Here is a 25,594-nt window from a genome sequence, read left to right on the forward strand (position 1 = left end):
GTGGCTCTGAGTGTGTGTGTGTGGCTCTGAGTGTGTGTGTGTGGCTCTGAGTGTGTGTGTGTGGCTCTGAGTGTGTGTGTGTGGCTCTGAGTGTGTGTGTGTGGCTCTGAGTGTGTGTGGCTCTGAGTGTGTGTGTGGCTCTGAGTGTGTGTGTGGCTCTGTGTGTGGCTCCGAGTGTGTGTGTGTGGCTCCGAGTGTGTGTGTGTGGCTCAGAGTGTGTGTGTGTGGCTCCGAGTGTGTGTGTGTGGCTCCGAGTGTGTGTGTGTGGCTCCGAGTGTGTGTGTGTGGCTCCGAGTGTGTGTGTGTGGCTCTGAGTGTAAGTGTGTGGCTCTGAGTGTAAGTGTGTGGCTCTGAGTGTAAGTGTGTGGCTCTGAGTGTAAGTGTGTGGCTCTGAGTGTAAGTGTGTGGCTCTGAGTATGCGTTTGTGTGGCTCTGGGTGTGTGTTTGTGTGGCTCTGGGTGTGTATGTGTGTGGCTCTGGGTGTGTATGTGGCTCTGGGTGTGTGTCTGTGTGTGACTCGAGGTGTGTGTGCCTCTGGTGGGTGTGTGTGGCTCTGGGTGTGTGTTTGTAGCTCTGGGTGTGTATGGCTCTAGGTGTGTGTGTGTGGCTAGCTCTGAGTGTGTGTATGTGTGGCTCTGAGTAGGTGTGTGACTCTGGTGGTCTGTGTAGCTCAGCATGTGTGTTTGTGGCTCTAGGTGTGTGAGTCTGTGTGGCTCTGGGTGGGTGTGTGGCTCTGGGTGGGTGTGTGGCTATCGGTGTGTGTGTGGCTCTGAGTGTATGTGTGTGGCTCTGAGTGTATGTGTGTGGCTCTGAGTGTATGTGTGTGGCTCTGGGTGAGTGTGTGAGTCTTAGTGTGTGTGTGGCTGGCTATGGGTGTGTATGTGTGGCTAGCTCTGAGCGTGTGTGTGGCTAGCTCTGAGTGTGTGTATGTGGCTCTAAGTGTATGTGTGGCTCTAGATGTCTGTGTGGCTCTGGTTGTGTGTTTGTGTGTCTCTAGGTGTGTGTAGCTCTGGGTCTATGTGTGACTTTAAGTGTGTGTATGGCTCTCGGGGTGTGTGTTTGTGTGGCTCTGGATGTGTGTCTATGTGTGTGGCTCTGGATGTGTGTCTGTATGTGTGTGGCTCTGGATGTGTGTCTGTATGTGTGTGGCTCTGGGTGTGTGTGTATGTATGTGGCTCTGGGTGGGTGTATGTATGTGGCTCTGGGTGGGTGTGTGTATGTGGCTCTGGGTGGGTGTGTGTATGTGGCTCTGGGTGGGTGTGTGTATGTGGCTCTGGGTGGGTGTGTGTATGTGGCTCTGGGTGGGTGTGTGTATGTGGCTCTGGGTGGGTGTGTATGTGGCTCTGGGTGTGTGTGTATGTGGCTCTGGGTGGGTGTGTATGTGGCTCTGGGTGTGTGTGGGGGGGGGGGGGACTCTGGGTGTGTATGTGTGTTTCTCTGGGTGTCTGTGTGTAGATCTGAGTGTGTATGTGTGGCCGCATTGTGTGTGTGTGGCTCTAGGTGTGTGTGGTAGTAATTGCTGTCTGCTAAACTCGTCCGTAGGATACAATAAGTCTCACATTTGAGAGAAATTAAGCAAATGGCAATGTAAATAACAATGCCATTTACTTCTCTATTTCTTAAACCAACACATAAATACAAACTTTGTCATTTACAATGCCAATAGCTCAAACTTTTCCAAAGGCGAAACCATTGCATTGTAAATGCTTGTTTATAGACTCCTAGCCATTCCCTCATCTTAGGTAGATTCACATGCTTACTAGGTGGCGATCTGTCCGTTTTTGGATCCAATAGGATATTTAAGTCTCCGCCTAGGATTAAGAGACCAGAGCTGGATAGAAGCTCCGAATATAATTTTTGCAGTGGGAACAGGTCGTCTAAATTGGGGCCATAGTATCCAACTATGGAGAGAATATTGTTGTCTATTCTCACTTTAGTAATGGCCCATCTTCTGTTTCTGTCTACGGCTTTATATTCGATTTTTGCTTTAAGAGATTTTTTGATGAGGATTGCTATCTTTTTGATGTTACAATTTTGTTTAGTACAGACATCCACCCAGTTTAGTTTTTTCGCTATTTGATCCCACTCCGTGCTCAGGAGATGAGTCTCTTGTAGTATAATTATTTCGCTGTTCGATTCCTTCAAGTATTCGAGAATTCTATTTCTCCTGTTAACCGTTCTAAGGCCGTTGATTTTCCATGAGAGAATATTAATTTTTTTCTGATTTGTCATCATTAATTTATATGTTCTAGATTGAATTGAGTATTTCCAGATAACTCCTTTTTTGTTAGTTGGAGAGGACATTTTTTCCCCCTATTTTGCTACCCACCCGTGTTCTAATTTTACTTTGCAATAGTGCTTTTTTGTAGTGTTTAGTTTCTCCCACCCTGAGGAAGCCTCCCTTCTTTTTGGGCGGTATTCTTCACCCTTTTCGAGCTCCTATTTCACCTAGAAAAGTTTTACTATTTTTCCCCTTATTTATTTTTCCACTTATATATTTTTTTTTTATCTTTTTAGTTCTCCCTTTATTTCTCGGTTTGCATTTGATCTGTTGAATGAAGGTTTCTACCTCTCTGGGGTCCCTTATATTATGCATTTCGTTTCGCCACATGATTCGGAGAGCTGCAGGGAACTTAGTTTGTACTGTGGCACCGAGTGATTTTAGTTCCTGCATGAACTGCCCCAGTTCCCATTGTCTGTCCTGTGTGGCTTTGGACATATCGGAACGGATTCTAAAAGTCCAGCTGTCTTTAAGTGTTCCATTTTTTAACCCTTCATTTAGAATTTCTTCTTTTAGTGTATAAGTCTTAAAATTAATTAAGATTTTTCGTGGTGACCTTTCTTTGCTTTTTCCGAACGGGTCTCTGTGGAGCAAAATGGTTATTGCCCGCTTTGTGGGTGTCCACTCTCACAGAACACAAATAGAAACCGCTCTTAACCCCATGGCTGCTAAGGCAATTCCCCTCCTGTGCTGGGATTTGCTCTATTTCATTGTTTTATGACGAGCTGGGCTCGTCATCAGTGTACGAGGAGGCTACACCATGACGAGCCCAGCTCGTCATCAGCTTGGAAGGGGTTAATGACAAAGCAAATAGCTCTGGCTAAACACTTATAAAGTCCCAAAGGTGAGACCAAATGGATATGCCAATGTTTGTTTAAATAGGTTTTTAATACAATTCAAATGCTAGATCCTTGGCGTGTTGCCATTATCAAACCAATCAATAAGAATGCCAATAGATCAAAACATGTACACTATCAGCTAATCACCCTATTGTATACTGAATCTTGAAAGCTGGACCTTTGAAGTAGCCATTGTTCTCTGAGAGCAGGGAGGCTGTAGGGAAAACGACTCCACAGTGTATCAGTTTTGCCAGCAACTGGGCAGGCAGTAAATTCAATCAATCCGGGGATTATAAAGCGCAGCTACTCACCTGTGAAGGTCTCAGGGGAGAGTAAAGAGGCTGCTAGTCCCTTTTGGTAGGGGATCATCAGAAGAGCTAGCTCTTGAGGCCTTTCTTGAATTGGGTCAGCAACGCGGATTGCCCGAAGTGGAGGGGTAGGGTGTTGTAGGTCTTGGCGGCAAGGTAGGAGAAATAACTTTCTCCGGTTCTGGTATTGTGGATCCTGGTGACTGAAGCTAGAGTGAGTTGGGTAGAACAGAGTTGTCCGGCATGTATGTGGAATGCAAGGCCGTAGTGCTCCTATTGACTAGGAGCCTGTGGGGTTATTGCATGATGTAACTGCGGCAAGGGGTGTCAAGTACCAGTCCAGGGAGTGTCCAGGACCAGTCTGGCTGCAGAGTTTTGTGCTGTCTATAGTTCGAGCACTTTCTGGGTGACGCCAGTGTAGAGTGCATTGCCCTAGTTGAGTCTGCTGGTGATGAGTGCGTGGGTGACCATCTTTCAGGATTCTGTGGTGATCCATTTGAATGTCTTTCTGAGCAGGCAGAGCGTGTGGCAGCAGGCTGAGGAACATGTGTTGATTTGGTGGTTCATTGTGAACAATGAGTCTAGTATGATGCCACATTTAAGTGCGTGATCCACCGGGGTGGAAGAGGAACCTAGAGCAGCTTGCCACCAGCAGTCGTCCCAGGGTGAAGCAGTGGGTCCCAAGATGAGTATTTTGGTCTTGTCTAAGTTGAGCTTGAAGCAGCCGACTTTCATCCAGGTAGCAACAGCCTTCAATCAGCTGTGGAAGTTGGATGTAGCGGTTGTGGGTTTGTTGGTGAGGGAGAGGATCAGCTGAGTGTCGGCGGCATAGGAGGCTATGTGAAGTCCATGGTTCGGATTCGCGGAATTTTTTGGTTCCTACATCGCTTTTCGCATCGTATAGAGGTAAGTCTGGACTCAGGGAGGGGGGGCTTCCTTGGAGTGTTGCTTACCTGGTCTTCGAGGGGTCCCAGTATGTCGGCCCAGTTGGAGATCCATTGGTGCGCATGCCGCAGTGTTTGCATCTGTTGGCGGAGTGAACTAAGAGTAACTAATATGTGGGCTAGATTTGTATTATGCATTGAGCAAACATATAGTCTATGAAATCAAACAAAAGTTTTTTGTAAAGCAGACATGCGGCACTTACATATTTGAGGTGTTGAGACCAAATCAGTATGTCTACAGTGTTTAGGGAAAGCAATAAAGGTAGGTGATGTGGAATTGCAAGGAGGAAAACAAGAAGCAGACTAAAGAAAAGAATGTAAAAAAAGAACAGTTAAAGACTGCGTCAAATTACGTTTCTGGAGTGACAAAAACAAGGATTTAAATGAACTTGTTTAGAGAAGTGCAAAAGATGAAAAATGAAATTTTTGAAGCAAATGGATGTGTACAAAATAGAAACATGGACTCCTTCACAGGAGACAGGAAGCCATAACTCTAAGATTAACCTTTAGGAACATTAAATGGGAGAAACTGTGGTTAGTGGTCTAATTCAGGCACAACATCCATTTCAGCCAGCTACTGGGGTGGGAAACAAATGTTTAACAGCTTAAAAATAAGTGGCAACGTTAGACTTGCTCAATTTCACAATGTTCTATTTATTACAATGATAAACCCTGAAATTTTGCCTAATATTAAATTATGTGCAATTTTATGATATTTTCCTTAACCTAGAAGATTTTCAAAATCCCTTTCTTGCAAGGAAAATCGAACCAATACTTTTATTGCATTTATGGATTTGGTTTTGAACAATGGACTATCAGCTTGAATGCGCATCACGTATTTAAAAAAAAAAAGTTAGGAAGAGTCCAATAAGATTAATAAAAATAAAATCCAAGAATCCCATATATTTAATATGGTCTCATGCGAGCCGACGGAGGTGGTGCTCTGTTGGGAGGGGTGATTGCAATATCCAGGTAATCACCAATCTGGAACCTTTGTGACTGAAGTGTCATTGAATCCTCTGTACCCTTCCTTCCAGAGATTGTACTTCCAATCGACTTCACCCTGTTGATGGAAAGCACAACACTGCCTTAGACTGATACAAGCACAAATGTTGCACAGTATGCATGTTTACTTGAACAGTCATGCAGAGAGTGATTATATGCATTAGAAAAGTGGTTTACAGAACCAATCACCCACACATAGAAACTACCAGTGTGCGCACATTTGAAAAAGACGCAAAAGGAAATAATTTGGGGTTATGGTACACTTCAGTTCTTACTCTTTCACTAGTTGGGTTTTGCCATTGCCACAACAAAGACCCAAACAGGGTTCTCAAAAGACTATTCACTTTAAACAAATTTCAGTCCATACAGGCGTCCCTCCTACCACATAAGTTGAACCCCTGAAAACGAGCAAGTGTGTAGTACTACAGTTCAAGGGAGACGCAGGTGTAGTGTTAATTTATTTAACTCCACAATCAATTATCAATAGCCAAACCATTTCTTTGTCTCAAGTCTTGCAATTGTTTTACTATAGTAAGATGACACATTTCAGAAGCATACATCAAACAAACTACTCTTCTAGTTTTTAATTCAACACTTTTTTTTTTTTACTTGCAGGGCCTGCTTATTACAGGTGTGACTTTATAGCTCTGTATCCACCTTCGCAGCGTCAGAAATCAAAAACTGCAGTTTATTATTCTATGTCTGCATGTAATATTGGCCGTGTGTGTGTATAAATATAAATATTTATTTGTTTTGCCACCTGTAGTGTTGGATGCCCTGTAATGAAGTCACACGTAAACACCGCTAATTAACATTAAGACTGGTTCACCAAATTCAGCATTCCACCGACCTGTACATGGGCATCTTCGGATCTGGGAAAACAATAGCAAAATTGAAGTGAGTGCCCTTTTTGCGAGCTTCTGGATATACTTCTTTAACCAAACTTGTTAACTCTTTCAATGTTGCATCCATCCTACAACAAAAAACAAAACTGATATGAATAGAAGTGTAAATCCGCTTCAAGAAACTGATCAACACTTTTTACGCAGCGCATAGTTATCATTTAAACCAATAAGAATGCAAGGTGTGCACTAAATGTACCCATGAGTAAGGAGGGTGCCACACTTTCAAAGTCCACCATTTAGCGCCAGCTTCCACTGGAAGGGCGGGATTTATTCCTTTATAGCACAAACAAAAATAATGTGAATGACTACTGGCAGGCGATCTAAGAAATGCCTAATGTTCCACTTCCTTGAAAGCTAGGACTAATGTGACTGGGCATAGATGACACTCTGCCCGAACCTCGCTCCTGCCTTTACTGCTTTGGTCTCCTATGACCAGGAGAGTAGCAAGAGAGGAAGTGTGTATGGAATAGTATGTATAACCATGAAGTAAATATCACAGAGCTAGCCAGACTCGATGCAGTTTACATGACGTCAAGTTCCAAAAAAAACTTCCACAGGGAATTAGAAGAATCCCAATGTATATTTCAGAGTATGCTAGGCACAAGACAACTTCTCAAAGCACCCGATCGGAAAATGTTGTCCCTTGCTCACCTCAAACAGATGTCTGGCAAAACACTCATTCCACATCATACACATTCCATTGGTCAGAGACATCACTGCTCTAACACACCAAATGACTATTTTACCACACAAACGACCAGTATGCAGCACACAGCAACACCACCCACCCCCCCCCCAAAAGTATCCGTGCATTTGTCAAACAGTAACAAAGAAACGCTTCCACTGCTATGTGCACTTAGTGAAGCGTTGTTGCAGTGCTGAAGTAGTGTGTAGCAAACTACTTTACAAAAATGGCTTTGCTGCCTTTCAAACCCAGTTGAGCTTTTCAATTACGTTGTAATTTCATCTTACCCAGAAATGGGGCAAAGGTCCCTCCTATCACATAAGGACACTAAATATACACCAAGAGGTTGCTAATGCTCTCTCCTCCCCGCCCCCCCTACTTCTCGTTCATTTGGCTGTTCAGTATCTTATGCGTTAAAGCCTGTGCCGCTCCTTTGCAATGGAGAGAAGACACCACAAGTGTAATAAGAGTATGTGGCTTGCGTCAGTAGACATCTACAGTGTTACTACGAGGCTGCTGCTACAGTGCCCCGGATGGTGATGGTCGACCATCAATGGAAACCAATACAAGTACTAAAACGGGCACTGCAAGCATTCTGTGCATAAAGAGCTCCTCACGCGACTCGATTCTCCAGGTCAGATGGGCTAGTACATTAGTGTTTCTACTGCCAAGGCTACCAAAGTGATAAATGAGCCCAAATTCCTTGACACTATATTACCCCTCCAGCCCCCTTGTTCTTCTGTATCTCTTGAATGAATAGGCACAAGCAAAGTGCCGGTTTCGGGTTGCCCAAAGGCTTAGGGTACCCATCCTTTGGTTTCAAGCATCACCCCAGGCTGTATGGAAACCTAGCACAACCATAGATCTTTCAAATCGACACATTAAGGTTTATAGCACTTGGCGCCAGACAACCCTTACCTCGATTAGCTGGCAGGGACAATGCTTTGAACATACTTCAATATATCCCTACAATGGACTAGTGTGCATCTTTATTCCCTATGATTTAATGTGAGGGACGGTTTAGTAACCTAGCACACTACCTCGAACTGCAATGGGTCATCAGGTGGAATCCTGGGTTGCAGAGATTCCAGATGGAGCAGTTGAAGAGGATTTGGTCTGGAGGCTTGGCTTAAGGTGGATGCAATAAAGGACTCAAACTACATAAGTGTTGAAGCACTTCTTAACAAGTGGCGACGACCTGCAGCATCCACCTCCATTTCAAGAAACCAGCCTGCATTATAAACATCAAGGGACGTCGAGAAATTAACTTTCATCCTTACCAGTGCTGATGTACAACGAATAAAACCAAGCTGGGGTGCATGAAAGATCCATAACCCTAAAAGCTTTTGCCTCTGATAGCATGGTCAATGCCTCATTGATGTTTGTAAAAGGCTGACAGTCTACCCAGATACATTGGTTTAGCCTCCTTAAGTCCTCATACATTCTAAGTCCTTTGGCGCTAGAACTATTAGCACCAGCCATTCAGATGCTTCAATTTCCTCTATTACGCCCAGCTGCAAATATATAAGAGAGACTTTTGTAGTATACTTAAATCTTTCACAACCCCCTTTTTTTTACAAAGATGAAGGAAAAAGGACAGTGTAGCCCAGTTCGCTGCCTTTATGTGAATGTAAAAAAAAGAGTGCCTGCGCCTTTAAGGGTGCAAAGACTACCAGCATCCCATCATGTGGCAGTTGCTTCAGTTTTTTTACGAGATGTGGCAATATAAAATAGGAACAATAATTTCCCCGGTCATCTTCACGGGGGTTTCAGGGGGTTGCTTATGCCTTCAATGGAGATTCCCCTGAGAGAGAACTGGGATTACAGGTAAGAAATAAGAACGGAGTATATAACTATAACACTGAAGTGTTGGAGCTCTTCCGGACAGACTGTTGGTCATATGAGTTTCAATGGGTTTGAGCAGGATCCACACCCTACATACTAGAGCATGGGTACTCACAAACTTTCTCTCGGGGGTGAAGGGGTGGGGGGATTCACTACCGTTTCAAAACATTACTAGACAGTGTTGTACTTCCAAAGCAGATGTAACTACATGCAGCACATGTTTATAATATTTTTTTATTAGCAGACAGTAGCAATATTAAGTGGGATTGCATGGCAAATAGCAGCAACTGGATATTCAGCACACGCCCAGTGCAGCACAGGCTTCAGAGTTCCAAAAATAGATATGTTAAAGACAAACACTACAAACTTATTTTACATTTCATGTCACCAATTAGTTTGCTGTAATTTGGTACCAAGTTGGAAACGGCAAGCCTTACGAGCTGCTCCAGGTGTATGTCTAAGCTTATTTCTGAGTTTGCTCTTCAACAGTCCCATTGGGGAAAATTAACATTCGCAAGCATATATTGACCCAAACATACACAGTACCTTCTGGGCCACTATAAAAAGAGGAAACTTGTCAGGGGGCACAATTTTCCAGAATTCTTCTGGTGCTTGTCCCCAAAAAGATGCTTAGAGGGCTGAATTGTGCTGCATGTCAATGATCTCCAGTTTTGCTTGAGCCCTTTCCATGCCAATAAGGGCAACATCAAGATTCTGTGCACTCACCATCCAGGGGTTTTCAACCAGCCTGAACAGAGGGGTGAGGGCTCTGAAGTGCAAAAATAATCATTTTGATCTACCCAGAAATTTCCTCAAGACATGCACCAGGGTCAAGGTTTGCCAGAATTTCTTGTGCATCTGGAAACCTCTGCATCACAGACAACAGTTTTGGAAAGTGGGTGAAGTCACTATCATCCAGTTGCTCTTTGAATAGCACAAGCTTACTTTCAAAAGCATAAATACTATTCATGAGGGAGCACACAAGCGGTTTACCTTGCAGGGTCAAATTGAGAGCATTACAATGTGTGGAAAGATCTGAAAGAAAATGAACAAGCCATTTCATATCTGTTAGTCCTGGGAACAATTGGCCTGTACTGTTCACAAAGAGTTCAATTTCAGGAAGCAATGTGATGAACCGCTCCAGAACCTTCCCTATGCTTCGCCAAAGCACCTCAGTGTGCATCAAGACGTCGTTATGTTCCGCTAGATTCCTGCAGCATGGCTTTAAAAAGTCTATGGTTCAGAGCTTTGGCACGGATAAAAATAACAATTTTCACTGCACCTTTTAGGACATTATTCAGTTCTCCATGCTTTAATTCTGCACACAACACTTCCTGGTGAATAATGCAGTGGTTGTCTATCACAGGCTGTCCTATGAGCTTTAAGCATAGATACGAAGCCTCTGTCATGGCCTACCATGGCAAGAGCCCCATCCGTTGTTATGCTGACAAAAGTGTTCAGTGGTATGTCATTTGTTTTAAAGTAGTTGCACATGCTGTCCAGTACATCTTCTCCTCTTGTGTGCCCTTGCAGTGGTAGAAGGCACAGGAGCTCTTCTTAGGGATGAAGCGATTGGTCCAGATACCTCACCCAAACTAATAACTGGGCCACATCGCCTATGTCTGTGGACTCCTCCATGGCAATGCTGAAGAACGGTGACTCTCTCACTGCTTTATTCACCTGCTCCTGGACATTTTGTCCCATTGCCTCTATTCTGCGTGTGGAATCAGATAGCTGTACTGCACTGATTTCCTTTAAAATGCTGGCTTTATTAGTGTAGTTGTCGAATAAAATTTCGGCTACTGAAAGGAAACATTGCTTCACCAGCTCTGCATCTGAGAATTTTTTTTATGTTTGACAAGCAAGTAGCATATTTTGAAAGAAGCTTCTGTTACAGCCTCCGATTCCTTCATTTGGCAATGGAAGATCTTCTGCTGGGAAAGGAAATTTGCTTCAACTATGCCACTTTTGCAGCTCGCAGTTGTGAGTTCAGTGGGAAGTTCGCATTGTATCCAGAGTGCCGCGTTTTGTAGTGCCGTTCCAGGATATACCTCTTAAGAACATTTACTTCTCTTTGCAAAGCAAACAGATGGCTTTTTCTTCTGGACATTCTACAAACAAGTACTCTTCTTCCCATGCTTCCTGGAAGGTCCTGCGTTCGCTCTATCGATCTGGGTCGTTTGCAAGGCTTGGAAACTGGACTGTAGGCCATTGCAGAGCTCTCCAGCTAGTTTGTTACTATGCAACAAGTAACAAGGACCAGGAATCTGATTTTCCACCGGATGACCAATGGACCGACACCGCCCCACAACCGATGGACCAACACTGCATCACGACTGCTGGACAGACACCACGTCACGACCGATGGATCAACACCACTGCTCGCAACAGATCTGTGAGCAACACCAAAGTAATGTTTTGTTTAAACATACAAAGTAATAGGTAAACAGGAGGCTTTCCTAAAGCCAGTGGTTTATGCATGAAATGTGTCACTCAATAGGGATTTGAAATAAATGGCATGCACACACATGTATATACAAGCACAAGTTCACCCATAGGTATCTTGGCGCTGAATAACAGATGTTTATTGCTACCCAACTCATTTTATCGACCTCAGATGGATGAAAGGCACAATTTTGAACCTGTAAGAATGAGGTAGAACACAGGCCCCTACAGCATTAGTCCACTGCAGCACCAGACCTGGCATGCACACAGTACAAGGGTACAAGGATACAGAGTAAAACACATATGGAAGGAGCTAATCTGGACAGTGCTATTTGGTGTGGAGCAGCTGTCAAACTAAAGGAATCTGAAAGATACAATGGTCAGGCCTGTAGAGAGAGGGGAGGGGCCAGGTTTCAGGTGGGGGTTAGTAGAACTGACGGAAAATCAGAGGGCGGGAATAATCAGAACATTGGGCCAGTGGGCAGAGTCAGGTGAGGCCAGAAGAAGCAAAACATCCTAATGTTTAGTATTTGTTTGGCATTTCATTGCCAAGTTAAAGCTTATTAAGTTATAGAATTCAACCAATGCAGTTTCTTTAATATCTCCAGCAAGATGAGAGTACAAACAAGGAAGCAAGCATTAGCAAAGCCAAAAAGGTCTAGCTTTGGCAAGATTGCAATGAATTGAGAGCTTGCTGCAGTCTTTGGCCCAGTCACTTAAAGTGCACAGATACACTCGCCTAAATTCTCAATGTGTTTACATTTTATAATCATGGCTAGTAACAGTGTTTTCAATATTGTAAAACAGCAGTAGCTCACTAATATTACTGCAAGTAATGTCTGTGACACCACTCCCATTTGTCATATGCGAGTTCCTGTTTTGATATAACATTATTACAACGGCATGTGAGACAGGTGGGGAGAAAGCGAGATGACACCCAAGCCCTAATGGGCGTTGAGTTCTGCGGGGCTTTTTGAATCTCCACTCTGGGTCTATTTTATAGCACACAGTTGCTCTTTACAGTACCTGGATTCTTAGAGGATGTCATCAGGTAATCCACGTATGCTATCTAACCCCACCCCCTTTAAAAAAAAGTGTATAACAGAAAAGAAGGATTGGACTGGAACCAACAGAGCCAAGGTTCATAAGATGTTTCCATCTTGGTTGCACTGTAAATATATATATTATATATACACACACACACACACACAGCACTTCATACCACTAACCAGGCACTGAAGTGCACTGTGGATGGTGTGTATACCTCTTCATTGGCTTTGCTTAGTCTGAAGCCTGTAGGTTTGTAGCGAGGCCCTTGGAGAATGTGTTCCGATGTGTGGTTTTACCAGACCTTTGATCTTGTTATGTTATTATATGTCAATGAGATTGAATATGAAAGGAAGTAAATATAAGTCATTTATATGTTTGGTTGAAACGGCGAGGATGTATGCTTTGACCTATATGGGGAGTGTTTTGGGGTGGTTTGTGATTGGCTGTTCATATTGTGTCACATCACTCTTATAGCAGCACTTGTGCATTAAGTGGAGCAAAGGGGAGCGAGAGATCGCTTTTTTTAAAATGTATTTTTTAGGGAGTTTTATATATCGCAACCTCGACCCGAAGGTCCCAGAGCGCTTTACACGAACACATTCATTTTGTTAGGCACAGGAGATTAAGTAATTGCCCAGAATCACAATATTTTGAGCTCAGCTGAGACACGAACCTGGTTGCTTAGCCTGGAGGTCGACAGCTCTAGCTGTTAGTCCACATCAACTTGTTTGTATATCACACAATGCACAACTTAATCAGTTAAAGACACTCATGTAATAACTTTTAAACAAAGCCCCCTATCCAGATAAGTGTTTGCGGGGGGGGGGGGGGGGGGGGGGGGGGGGCAAGGTCTCAGCCGGACAAACAGAAATGTAAACATTTAAAGCGCATGGAAGGGGTGATTATACCACACTGGAACCAGAAAGCTGGTCTGGGACTGTTGGCAGCTTCAGAGGAGGACAGCGCAGCACCCCTGCCAGGACCAGGGCAGGTAAACAAAATACAAAAGGTAGCCAACGATACCTTACAAAAGGAACAAGCATTTACAATGCAATAGGTCTCGCATTATTAAAGTTTGAGCTATTGGTGTTGCATTCTTTAACAATGCCAATAGCTCAAACTTTAATAATGCGAGACCTATTGCATTGTAAATGCTTGTTTTGTTATTGGGAGGGGACAAACAGCGCTGGTAGTGAGGTGGTGCTGCACGGATGCAGAGCTTTGCTGGTGCTCAGATGGTGCAGTACTGGGGCTGAGAATGTGCTCTGGTGCTGCTGAGTGATGCTTAGTTGGTGCTGCTGAGTGATGTCTTCGAGTGGGCAACTGCTGAGGAAATCTGGATGAAACATTGTAAAGATGAAAAACTGGAAGACTATTTAAGGTTGTAGGTGGCCAGGTTGTCGGACCTGAAAAAAACGCCAAAAGATGTGTCACCTGGGGACCCGTCTGTGTGATGGTAGGGACGGGTACTGGGTCCCCTATGGCAATGTACTTTGATGTCAATGACTGATTTACCCTTATGCAGCTATGATTCTCTAAATTGTCTATGAAGCTATGTACCAGAGCAGGGGGGTGGAGAGTAGTTGGGGACTGCTTATGTAATCTTCTTGCAGTTTATTGACTAAATGATTGCCATTGTAAATTGTTTACAGTGAAACTTGAATAAAGATCATTAAAATAAAAAAACAAATACATGTTTGCGAACCAGGGAAAAGAAGACCGCTGCTACAGAGGTGTTCACTTTGACCCACAAGACACCACCATATAGTTTCACAGTAGAGGGCCCCATACCGGGAGAGAAGCAGTTTGTGTACTGCATTTTGGCCAACAGAGCTAAAGTGATTTGCTCTTGTAAGCAGTTCATCAACAGATTCACATATAGTTAAAGCAATCATCGTAAAGATTTCCACCAAACCACGAAAGGATTTCAATGTTCCCAAACCTAACCATTGCAAGATTGTTTTAAAATCCTTTCAACAGTTTTTTGCTGTGCACTTGGGAAATTTCATTAGGGACTATGAATGGGAAATACAGAATTAGGGACATCCGCTATAAATAATCGCTCCACACATGCCCGGATTAAAGTTCATGAAATGTGCCAAAAACAATCTTAAATTATGTGCATCCTTTTGGGAAATGTCATGAAGATTTATCCAACGGGGCAAAAATGAAGAGAGATTTAAACAAGAACCTGTGCCTTCTTGCACAACAAGAGATATGCAGCTCTCCGTTTCGCAAGGAAACAAAACAGCTTTTGTTGTTTCCGTGTGAAATGGATCTAAAAATGAAGGCGAGCGCACCACTGCGAGCCATGCGTTTCAATTATCGCGCCCATGTGTGTGCACGATAATTGAAACCACGTGCCGGCCTACTGGTGTCTATTACGCGCACCAAGTGCGTAGTAGACAACAATAGGCCGTGGGCAGAGCAATGCGTGCAGCCTTTCATTAAAAGACGCACGCGAAGGCCAATGGAGTAGCTGAAAAGGAAACGCACAAGCGTATGCGATTCCAGGTCAGCTTGATTGATACAAATAATTGTGGTGATAAATTCAACCTATTAGCCAACAAGGTCTATGACCCATAGTACTGTCCGCGGTTACACTTACCTGCAGCTAAACTAGTGACGCTGAAGGTTTTCCGGCTGCAGTGAAGATTCTCAGGGGCTGAGAAGACGTCGTCATCACCACGGACACAGGAAGGTTCTTAACAGGTCCTTTAAAAGTCAGCTGTAAAAGCGCTAGTTACAGCTGACTTTTAAAGGGCCTATGCTTTGCGCCAGGTGTGACGTCCCAGAGGTTCAGGCCAATCAGAGGCAAGCATAAGCAGAGAAGATGGTCGCAGGAGCAAACATTGTGATTACGTTTTCACAACGAATGCGCCTGAGGCCATCTTCTCGGTTTAAACTTTACATGAAGGACTGGTCTGGCAGCAAGGACCGCGGGCCGCCAATTAAGGCCGGGCGGGACACCAGCGGCCTACGGGCCGTACTATGAGTACCCATGTACTAGAGAATGTTTTGAGACTGGAGCTTCTAAGAAAAGTCAAGATTTGGGTCCAAAGTGGGTTGGCAGCAAGATAAACCTACCAACCCAATACTCTTCTAAAATGTACAGATCCATGGAAATCTAGACTGATGTGGCTAGTATAGCTACCAGCACAGGACAGGACTAGTTACGTCAAGCAAGGCAGTTGCCTAATGAGTCTGTTGATGTTTTCTTTGCTCGTTACGAGTATTGGCTAGTACCTGTAGATTATCTGTCGCTGCAGATGAGATAAGGGCCCAATTTATACAGGGCTGTTATTCCAGCAAACTTCGTGAAGCGATACTCCAGGTGCCCAATATGCCGATGGAGGATATGTTGACCCGTGGCCGGTCTAAAGAGCTTGAGAGGGTTAGGGCGGCCCATATGGATGCTGCTCTTCAACATTCTGTGAAGGTAGAACCAGTGAATGCTGTGATGGTTCGAGGTTTTGACAAACAGAAAATGCCTCCTCGCAAGGCGGAGCAACCTCGGACATGCTACGGCTGCAGGGGCTGGTTTCCTCATAATGGGACTTGTCCTGCGGTTGGGAAACGGTGTTCCAATTGCAACAAAGCAAATCGTTTTGCGAAGGTGTGCCGTTCTGCTCCTGTCCGTAGGTCTGTTCCTGTGTCCTCGGCCCAGGTCTATGCCGCTCTTCCAGAGCCGGAAGATATGGATGACGATGAAGAGGTTGTTCATGTTCTACATGCTTTACAACCTGGGGGTACAGTACGGAGGGGTTTGCCTAAATGTGATGTCCAGGTGGATGGTCATTTAGTGCCTGCTTTGATTGACACTGGGGCGTCCATTAAGGTGATGGCTGAATCCATGACGATGGGACTACCAAATATACCAGTACTGAGTGGGACATCCATTAAGGTGTTTGCTTTTGGAGCCCGTGAACCCCTTCCATTGGCTGGTATTTTTACTGCTGTGATTTCTCATGGTTCCCATCTAGTGAAAACGCCTGTGTGTCACCAAGGATGGTCATGGGATGTTGCTGAGCTGCCAGACAGCTGAGAGTTTACGCCTGGTGGTTTTTGCATTGGCCATACATCAGTGGACTGATGATGACTTATTACAGTACTCACAATTGTTTAATGGTATAGGTTGTCTGAAGGATCGGATGATCAATTGCACATTGACGAGTCTGTTCAACCAGTGGCATTCAGTCATAGGCGAGTGGCTTTCCATCTTCGGCCGAAGGAGGAGGCAGAATTAGCAAAGTTGGAAGATGCTGACATTATTGAAAAGGTGGAGGGCCCAACTCCTTGGGTCTCACCGATTGTGGTTGCCCATAAACCTAACAAACCTGGTGAAGTTCGGATTTGTGTGGACATGCGCTTACCTAACTTGGCAATCAAACGTGAACGTCACCTTACTCCTACTGTTGATGACATTGTGGTGGAAGTTAGTGGGTCCAGGTGGTTTTCCAAAATGGATCTCCATGCTGGTTACCACTAGTTGATGCTTGACACTGCTTCCCGGGGAGTCACCACTTTTTCCACACATGTCGGATTACGGCGTTCTAAACGTTTAAGCTTTGGCATTTCTAGTGCTGCCAAAGTGTTTCAGGAAAGAATTTGTGGGGTGTTGGCAGGGTTGGATGGAGTAATAAATGTCAGTGACGACATAGTTCATTCCCCCACTCTGGATGGACATCTTATTCGCCTTAAGGGCATATTTCAATGTTTGCTGGATCATGGTTTGACCTTACATAAAGAAAAGTATGAATTTCTAAAAACTGACATTTCATTCTTTGGTTATCACTTTTCACAAAATGGTGTGTCTCCTGATCCGTTGAAGGTGTGTGATATACAGACTGCCTCTGCCCCTGTTAATGTGTCCGGTGTGAGGATTTTCATGGGTATGGTCAACTATTGTGGTCGCTTTATCCCTGGATTGTCTAATTTGACAGCTCCTTTGCGAGAACTTACGAAATCTAATGTTCCGTGTGATTGGGGCCCTGAACAGGAACCTGCCTTCCAAGCTACTAAACGGGCACTTTCCGCTGATACTTCCCTGGCTTACTTCAATCCGGCACTGGACTCTGAACCTGCTGTGGACGCAAGTCGAAGTGGTCTGGGGGCTGTGTTGTCCCAGCACCAGATAAATGGTAAATTGGCTCCTGTGGCATATGCCAGTCGTGCTTGGACTGCTACTGAACAGCGATAGTCCCACATAGAAAAGGAGGCCATTGTGGTGCATTGGGGAGGACGTCATTTCCATTTGTACTTGTACGGTCAGCCTTTCGTGGTATATACTGACCACAAACTACTCATCCCTTGGTTTATGGGGTCTGCCTCAAAGCCTCCGCCGCAATTTGAAAAATGAATTTTGCAGCTGCAGGACTATTGTTTGACGGTGGTTTTTCGTCCTGGGGCGTTAAATCCTGCTGATTATTTATCTCGGCATTACCGTCCTGCATCTGTTGCAGAGGAAACTGCTGCTGAGGAGATTGAGGAATATGTACGGTTGGTGGTTGAGCGTTCTCAGCCTCTCCCAATTTCTATGGAGGAGGTTGTGGGCGCCACTGTTCATGATGTGTGTCTCCAGCTATGCCTGTCTGCTATTGGCACTGGGAAGTGGAGTGGACTCCTGAGTGCCGCCAAGTGTCGTACTGATGATGCTAGATCCACGGTCTCCAACCGGTCGATCGCGAGCTACCGGTAGCTCGCCGAGACCCTGGGAGTAGCTCGCCGAGTGCTGCTCAATTTAGTAGCACATTAGTTTTATTTGGGCTATTTAGGCTTATTTCCGTGTCTGTTGCCCGCCCTCACCCAACGCAGCTGCTCCAATTGGCTTGCCCTTAGATGGGGTGGGCGGGCCAAAGAGGATGACGTTCCTTTGCTGCAGTCTCGCGGTGGAATGGTGACGAGGGCCGGGCGCACCGAAGGAATTACTGAGTGGTGTTGGAAAAATGCTTGGGCCCGGTAAGGGAGAAACAATGGGCAGGGGGGAGGGTCAGAGCTGCGAGAGGGTCGATCAGCGGAGGTCATCGAGGAGGGTCAGATGAAGCGGAGGAGGCGATTTTGCAGCCGGTGCAAGAGTTGTTCACACCTTCCCCCCCCCCCCCCCCCCCCCCCCCCCCACACACACCCTCCTCCCCCTTTGCACAGGTCGGGCTCGGGCACTATCGGCTCTGTGACCAAAGCAACGGCGGGACAGATCCAGAGAGGGGCGGGGGAACGAGAGCGATGCTGGAGCAAAGTAGGTCTTTGCTCTCAGTTCTTGCCATCTGGGTGGTGACCTGATAATCTCTGGTTTTGTGACTACGAGATTGAAGAGGTGTTACGAGAGGGGCTGGAAAGAAAGAGAGGGAGGGGATGGGGAGGGACAGAGGAGCCGGAGAGAAACAGAGAGGGGCCGCTGGAGAGACACGGTGAGGGGCAGGACAGACAGGGGCAGGAGGAGACCGTGGTGCTAGGGAGAGACTGGGGCGCTGGAAAGAGTGAGAGAGAGAGAGGGGCCGCTGTACTGACAGAGACAGCGAGGAGCAAGAGAGAGGGGCTCAAGAGAGACAGTGGAGGCCCAGAGATACCGTGAGAGGCAGGACGGAGAGGGGGCCTGGGGGAGACAGTAGGCGTAGGAGGAGAGAGAGGGGCTGGGGAGAGACAGAGGATTCGACGAGAAGATTGTCGAGATGTCACCGACAGACTGAGGGCGTACACGGGGGAAAGGGGGGGGGGCAAGGAAAGAGTGAGGGAGAGCCAGAGACAGTGAACCGGGCTCAGGACAGGAGCAAGGGCAGTGTAGTGTTTGAGAAGGGGCAGGGAGCATGGGCAAGGTGCAGTAACAAAGAGCGTGTCTGGGAGCCAGGACAGAGTGCAGGGGTTGGGACAGGGAGCAGTGGCAGAAAGGCAGACATGTTGGGCAGAACAAGGGGCAGGGGGGAGTGCAGCGATAGAGGACAGTGGTGAGCAGGGCAGGGACAGGTGCAGGGACCTTAGCCATGGAGATGCAGTGAGTAGGGAGTGGGACAGAGGCAGGGTCCTGTGGCACAGAACCGGACAGACAGGGGGTACCGGAAGCACGGAATGATAGCAGGGGAGGACAGAGCAGAAACAGGGGACAGGGTGCATGGGGCGATAGCATGGGCATGGAGCCGGGTAGGGAGAGGGCATCGAAAGCACATGGTGAGAGTGGGCAGGGAATATTATGCTGATCACCTCACCATTGCGAGCAGTTAGCAGTTAACATCGTAATGATGGTTTTTACACATTGAGAACTACTCGGAGGATAAGACTGCTCTGAATGTCGAGACCCCTCTGACTGAAGACACCCGGTTCGCCCTTAGCAAAGAGGCTCGATTGATGGACCTGTGCAACACAGCTGTGTGTGGGAACAAGTCAGATAGAGGTGCAGGACGCTTTTTGACAAAAAAGGTTGTTGTTACACTGATGCTAGCTTTCTGGCTCTTGCCTTCACTTCAATATAACATCCAATAGTTGTCACCAACCTCCCCTGCCATGCCCCATTTAAGCTTCTCAAGCTGGTCCATTCTTAGCCTGTGCTGACTGAACCAGAGGTGGGCTGGACCACAATGTGCCTTTTCACTGGCCTCTGTGTGCTCTTCAGGGACACAGGCAGCTCTGGCCTCTCCACAGTGAGGCCATGACTGTTTCATGGTGTCGTGTGGCCACTCAGGATGTTATGTATGGTTGTTTTGTGGTCTGTTTGTGTGACAATTTTATTGGTTGGTAGTCTGTGCCAATGCTTGTCTGTGGGTTTTTGGCTATTTGTGTGCCGATTTTATTGGCTGATGGGCTGCTTTTTATTGTAAAATTTTCTGATAGTACCAAACATTGCCTGCTGCAAGCACAAATAGCCAAGTAGTCTTCCATGTCTAAGTTTTACTTATTTTGCAAATCTGGCCCACTTTTTTTTAGCTATTTGATTTGCCTGCCCTATATTTAATAACATAACCGGTCTAGTTGCAAAGCGCAAGATTACCCGAAGGTGTCCTGGGGCTGAATAGCAGATGTTTATTGTTACCCAACTCAAGGCTATTCATTATAACGACCTCAAATGGATGAAAGGATGAGTGTACCTGCTGGGATTTAAACCTGTGACCATGAGGTCAAGCACAGGACCCTGCAGTGGCTGCTTTAGTGCAGTGAGCCATCAGACCCGGCTTATGGGGCTGCTTTTAATTTGGTGCCAGAGCCTCTTTTCTGTCCCATTCCGACAAGCATCAGCCTCCGCTTGTGCTTTTGTTGTGTCACTGTTGTGGCTTGTGCTTTAGCTTTTTGTCTCACTGTGCTGCAGAAGGCAGTGCACATGTAAAAAGGGAAAAAAAGTTGTTTCTTTCAGTGTTATTGTGTTGAATCCACAGTATGGGGCCATGGGCTCTGAAGAAATAGGCTTAACGTCAATAAAACTGGGCGGGGAAGGTCGCTCGAAAAATGTGCGAGTTGCTTGGGGTTTAGTAGCTCACGACGATTTTCACTGACCAGAAGTAGCTCACACTACACAAAAGGTTGGAGACCCCTGTGCTAGATCTACTTTGGCATCTTTTTCAGGTCCAGGATGAATTGACCCGTTCCCCGGAAGGATGTCTGCTGCGGGATCAAGGTTGGTGATCCCTGCTTGTCTACAACAGAGGGTGGTGGACTTGGCTCATGAGGTTCATCATGGGGTGGTGAAAACCAAGTCCCGTTTGAGATCCAAAGTGTGGTTTCCTGGTTTGGACGCTTTGGTGGAAAACCCTGTATTGGTTTGTGCGCTGTGTCAGGCTGCTGGGTTGAGGGGATGCTCCTGCTCCCATCATTACGGAAGATGTTCCCTTTTTTCCTTGGCAGAGGGCTAGTGCTGATTTTGGATGTCTACCCGATGGTCGACATATGCTAGTGGTGATCGATGATTTCTCCAAGTATCTGGAGGTGGAGATCATGGATACTACCACAGCATGTCGCACGATTCCTTTGTTTGATAAAATTATGGTTTGATTTCTGAATTACGTACCAACAATGGACCTCCTTTTTCCAGCCATGAGTTTCTCGTATTTGCAGTCCAGGGGTGTGTTTCATCGTAAAGTGACTCCTTTATGGCCTCAAGCCAATGTGGAGGTTGAACGTTTCATGCCTACCCTCAATAAGACCCTCAGGATTGCTGTCACCGATAGTCAGGATTTAGATTGCGCTATAATTTTGCTCTTTAAGTAATATCTGATGAATCCACATTCGACCACGAAAGTCAGTCCTATATCTTTGTGTATGAATCGTCCTATGGGAGATTTTGTGCCAGTACTGGGGTCCCCTCCTGCAAGTTATGCTGTCGTGGCAGGGGAGCTGAAGAGTCGGCAGCTGAAGAACGACAAAGTGGCACTTAGCCGGGGGCTTTTTCCCCAAACATTTTCTGTTGGTGATGCTGTAATGATGAGAAATAGGCATCGGTAAGGGAAGTTTAGTTTGCCATTTGAGCCTGAGCCCTGGGTGGTGAAATCTGTCCATGGCACTAATATTACGGTGGTGAGGGGTGGGACAACCATCTAGAGGAATGTATCTTTATTTAAAATGTTCCATACATCTGGTAATGCTCAGGAAAGTGATTATGTGATACCATCAGACTCTGTTTCAGTTTAGTCAGATTATGAGGACGTTGGCCCGGTATCTTTAACTCCTTTAGTCCCGGTAAGGGGGGGGGATGAAGCATCTGGACAATGTGATGTGCCACCTGTGTCACCTACGGCTGTGGGGTCTGGGTCTATTCTTATGTCTCCTGCTAGTGATCTGCTTTCAGGCCCTGAATACCAACGGAGGGGCGCAGGCCGTTATCAGTTGAGGCAATGTCCTGTTCGTTCTACACGTTTGAGAGACTATGTCAGATGTTTACTTTTTATTTTGTTTTCCTTGTTGTAAATTGGGGAGGAATGTAATGTGGTCGCTGGTCTTACCTGAAGGAGAATGGCGCCAAAAGAGATTGCGATGTCACAGCTGATGTATATATACGGATTGATGTTAATTGGTTTGTTGGGGGTGGGGTTTGCTTGACCAATAAAAGGGTCCTGGTTCGGCCAGGACGATGAATAGTCGTACCTGTGTGTTTGCAGTAATTACATCATACGTCTTCCGACATAACACTGACGTAGTTTGCGTGCCACCAGCGGAATCAGTGGAGCTGGTGGAAAAGCGTACGGAAATCTGCCGGACCAGTTCATCCATATTGCATTGCCCTGTGACAACAGATGTGGGAACCTGGCGGCAAAGTACTGGCATTTTGAGTTTGTTTGTGGCAAACAAATCTAACTCTGGGTGCCCCCATTTCCGGAAGAATGGTTGGAGAACTTGGGGGTGAATCTCCCATTCGTGTAGCTGTTGGCTGTGCCTCCTTAGTAGATCCGCTACTTGATTGTCTTTCCCTGGCAGGTGTTCTGCTAGGAGAAAAATGTTTCTTGGAATTGTCCACCTCCATATGCTCTGTGCTAAGTGGGACAGCTGTGGAGAGTGTGTCCCTCCTTGGTTCTGGCTGTAGTACATGGCTGTCATGTTGTCCGTCCGGATCAACACAGCCTTTTTGAACAAGTATTTCTAGAATGCTTTTAGTGCCAGAAATATTACTAGCAACTCTAGTTGGTTGATGTGCAGTTTCTTTTGTTTGATTATCCAGAGCCCTTGCACTGTGTATTGAAGTAAGTGGGCTCCCCAACCTGTCAGTGATGCGCCAGCTGTTAGTACTAGTTGTGGAGCCGGCTCTTGGAACAGTCACCCCTTGGAAATGTTTAGTGGGTTCCACCACTGCAGAGAGTTGTAAGCGCGACTGTCTACCAACACTAGGTCCTTCAGTTGTCCTTGAGCTTTGTTTCACTGCCGTGCTAGGCATTCTTGCAGTGAACGCATTTGAAGTCGGGCATGAGGGACAATGAATATGCAGGAGGCCATCATGCCTATGAGCTGCATGAACACTCGAGCTGGCAAAGTGTGTTGTGGCTGAAATCTTTGAATGAGAGTCTGCATGTTGGCTATCCTGGCTGAATTTGGATATGCCTTTGCTACTAAAGGTATCTATTGTAGCTCCCAGATATTGCTGTATGTAGGAGGGCTATAGATGCGATTTTGGGTGGTTTAGGGAAAAACCCAGGCTGTGTAGCAGCTGGAGTGTCTGTGATGTATGGCATGCACACTGTGCCTACGAGTTTGCTTTTATGAGCCAATCGTCCAGGTATGGAAACACGTGAATGTATTGCCTTCTGAGGTGTGCAGCTACTACCGCTAGACATTTTGTGAATACTCTTGGGGCTGTGGTTACCCCGAAGGGGAGAACCTTGAACTGATACGGTTGACCTTCTATTGTGAACCGGAGGTATTTCCTGTGAGCTGGATGTATAGGTATGTGAAAATATGCGCCCTTGAGGTCTAATGTTGCTAGGAAGTCGCCTTGCTGGAGTAACGGGAGTACTTGTTGTAGCGTGATCATATGGAAGTGCTCCGAGAGTATGTATTGGTTCAGCAGTCTGACATCCAATATTGGTCTGAGGGACCCATCCTTTTGGGGAATAAAGAAGTATAGTGAGTATACTCCTGTCCCTTGGTGTTGAATAGGGACTGCCTACATGACCCCCCTTTTTTCTAGCATGGATTTCACCTCTTGTTGTGACAGGGTGATGTGCTCTTTGGACATAGGACGGTGTTTGGGTGGTATGTCGGGTGGAGTAGGAGTGAGTTCCAGGCAATAACCATACTGGATAATTTGTCTCACCCACCTGTCTGTGGTAATTGCGTTCCAGACTGGTAGGAATAGTTTGACTCTGCCTCCGACTGGTGTTAGATGGTCTGGAGGAGTGTGATGAAGTCACTGTTTGGTGGCAGTGGAGGCTCTGGTGTTATTGCTGCCACGTCCTCTGCCCTTGTTATTATTGCCCCTCTAACCTCCCCTGTTAGAGCCTTTGTTAAAGGAACTTTGGGTGTTGCCTTTATATGTAGAGGAAGTCTGAAGTGTTGCCTTGTGCGGTGCCTCTGTAGGAGGAGCGACCTCTGTGTAGTTGAAACTGCAGGTGCTCCCATAAATTTTGTAAATCTGCAACTTTTTTCATTTTATTTAAAATGGTATCTACTGCAGGGCCAAACAAGAAGTCTTGATTAACCGGTTGATTGAGGATGGTGGATTGCACCTTATTCTTAAAACCAGATATGCGTAGCCACGCGTGTCTGCGTAGTAATACGCTAGTATTAATGGACCTGGCTACTGTGTCGGCTGCGTCAAGTGCACATTTAATGGAAGCATTGGTAATAAATTTGCATTCTTGTATGAGGTCGTTAGGTTCTGGCCGGTGTTGCAATAAACCCTCAAGCTAGTCATAGTGTGCTCTATCGTAGCGAGCTAGTAGAGCCTGTGTGTTTGCAATCCTCCATGAATTAGAAGCCTGTGAAGCCACTCTTGCCTGAGGCTTCCAATATCTTAGACTCCTTGTCAGGGGGTGGAGCATCTCCTGTCGTTTGCGAGTTTGCTCTTTTGCAAGAGTTTGCTACTACCAGTGAGTCTAAAGGCAACTGGCCTTTAATGTAAGCAGGGTCTGTAGGGGCCGCCATATATTTCTTTTCAATCCCGGGATTGAGTACACGTGCTCTGGCTGGATCTTTGAATATATCTGGCGCGTGTTTTAGTACCCCTTTCAGCATAGGAAGTGTCCTGACATTTTTCTCAGAGTTAGGAAAAGTGTCAAATAGAAAATCTTCTAATTTGGTCAGTTTGCATGTCGACCTTGTGGTATTTTGCTGATCTATCTAGCAGTTGGTTAAACACAATGGTGTCATCGGTAGGCGACTGCTTTGTAGGGTATGGGGAGGTATCAGGGATGGGATGTGGGTCATATGGATCATTCGGATCCTCTCATGTGTCATTGTATGGATGTGGATCCTCTGGTTCGTTAAAGTCATCTTGAGGATCTTCCCCCATGTTATCCTCATCATTTTAGTCTGAATGTGTGGGGGAGTAGGGTACAAAAGGCATATTGGGATAGCAAGGAGGAGGAGTAAAAGGCCTAGAGGGAGAAGTCCCCAAGTCCTTTTTCTTCGGAGGAACAGGGGAAGGAGTGTCTGTGTCCAATGGTCTATTTTTCCGGTAATAAACCAACTTTGCCAGTCTCAGGGACAGTTTAGATTCTGGATCAGGATGGAAGAGTTCTTCTTCCACTGCCCGTGTCTTTGGCGCCAATGCTTTTGGCTTACTGACTTGTTTGTGACTTTTTGGCTCGAGGTCCTTTGGTTGTGGAGTCTTTTTCGGCTCGACTTGCTTTGGGGTCGGTAACCTTTTTCGGTTCGACG

General features: G+C 45.9%; 1 protein-coding gene across 1 annotated transcript in view; it reads right to left on the minus strand.

The window, feature by feature from the left end:
- Positions 1-5,006: 5,006 nt before the first annotated feature.
- SAP18 (Sin3A associated protein 18) overlaps positions 5,007-25,594 on the minus strand; it is a 49,304-nt gene continuing 28,716 nt past the window's right edge. Inside the window, exons 3-4 of the mRNA XM_086935204.1 lie at positions 6,228-6,350; positions 5,007-5,435 (exon numbers count right to left, since the gene is read on the minus strand). Coding sequence (XP_086791330.1) covers positions 5,279-5,435; positions 6,228-6,350 — 280 coding nt within the window. The 3' untranslated portion in view covers positions 5,007-5,278. The remainder of the gene's footprint in view (positions 5,436-6,227; positions 6,351-25,594) is intronic.

The sequence above is a fragment of the Lissotriton vulgaris genome, chromosome 8 (assembly GCF_964263255.1).
Source record: "Lissotriton vulgaris chromosome 8, aLisVul1.2, whole genome shotgun sequence".
Lineage (NCBI taxonomy): Eukaryota > Metazoa > Chordata > Amphibia > Caudata > Salamandridae > Lissotriton > Lissotriton vulgaris.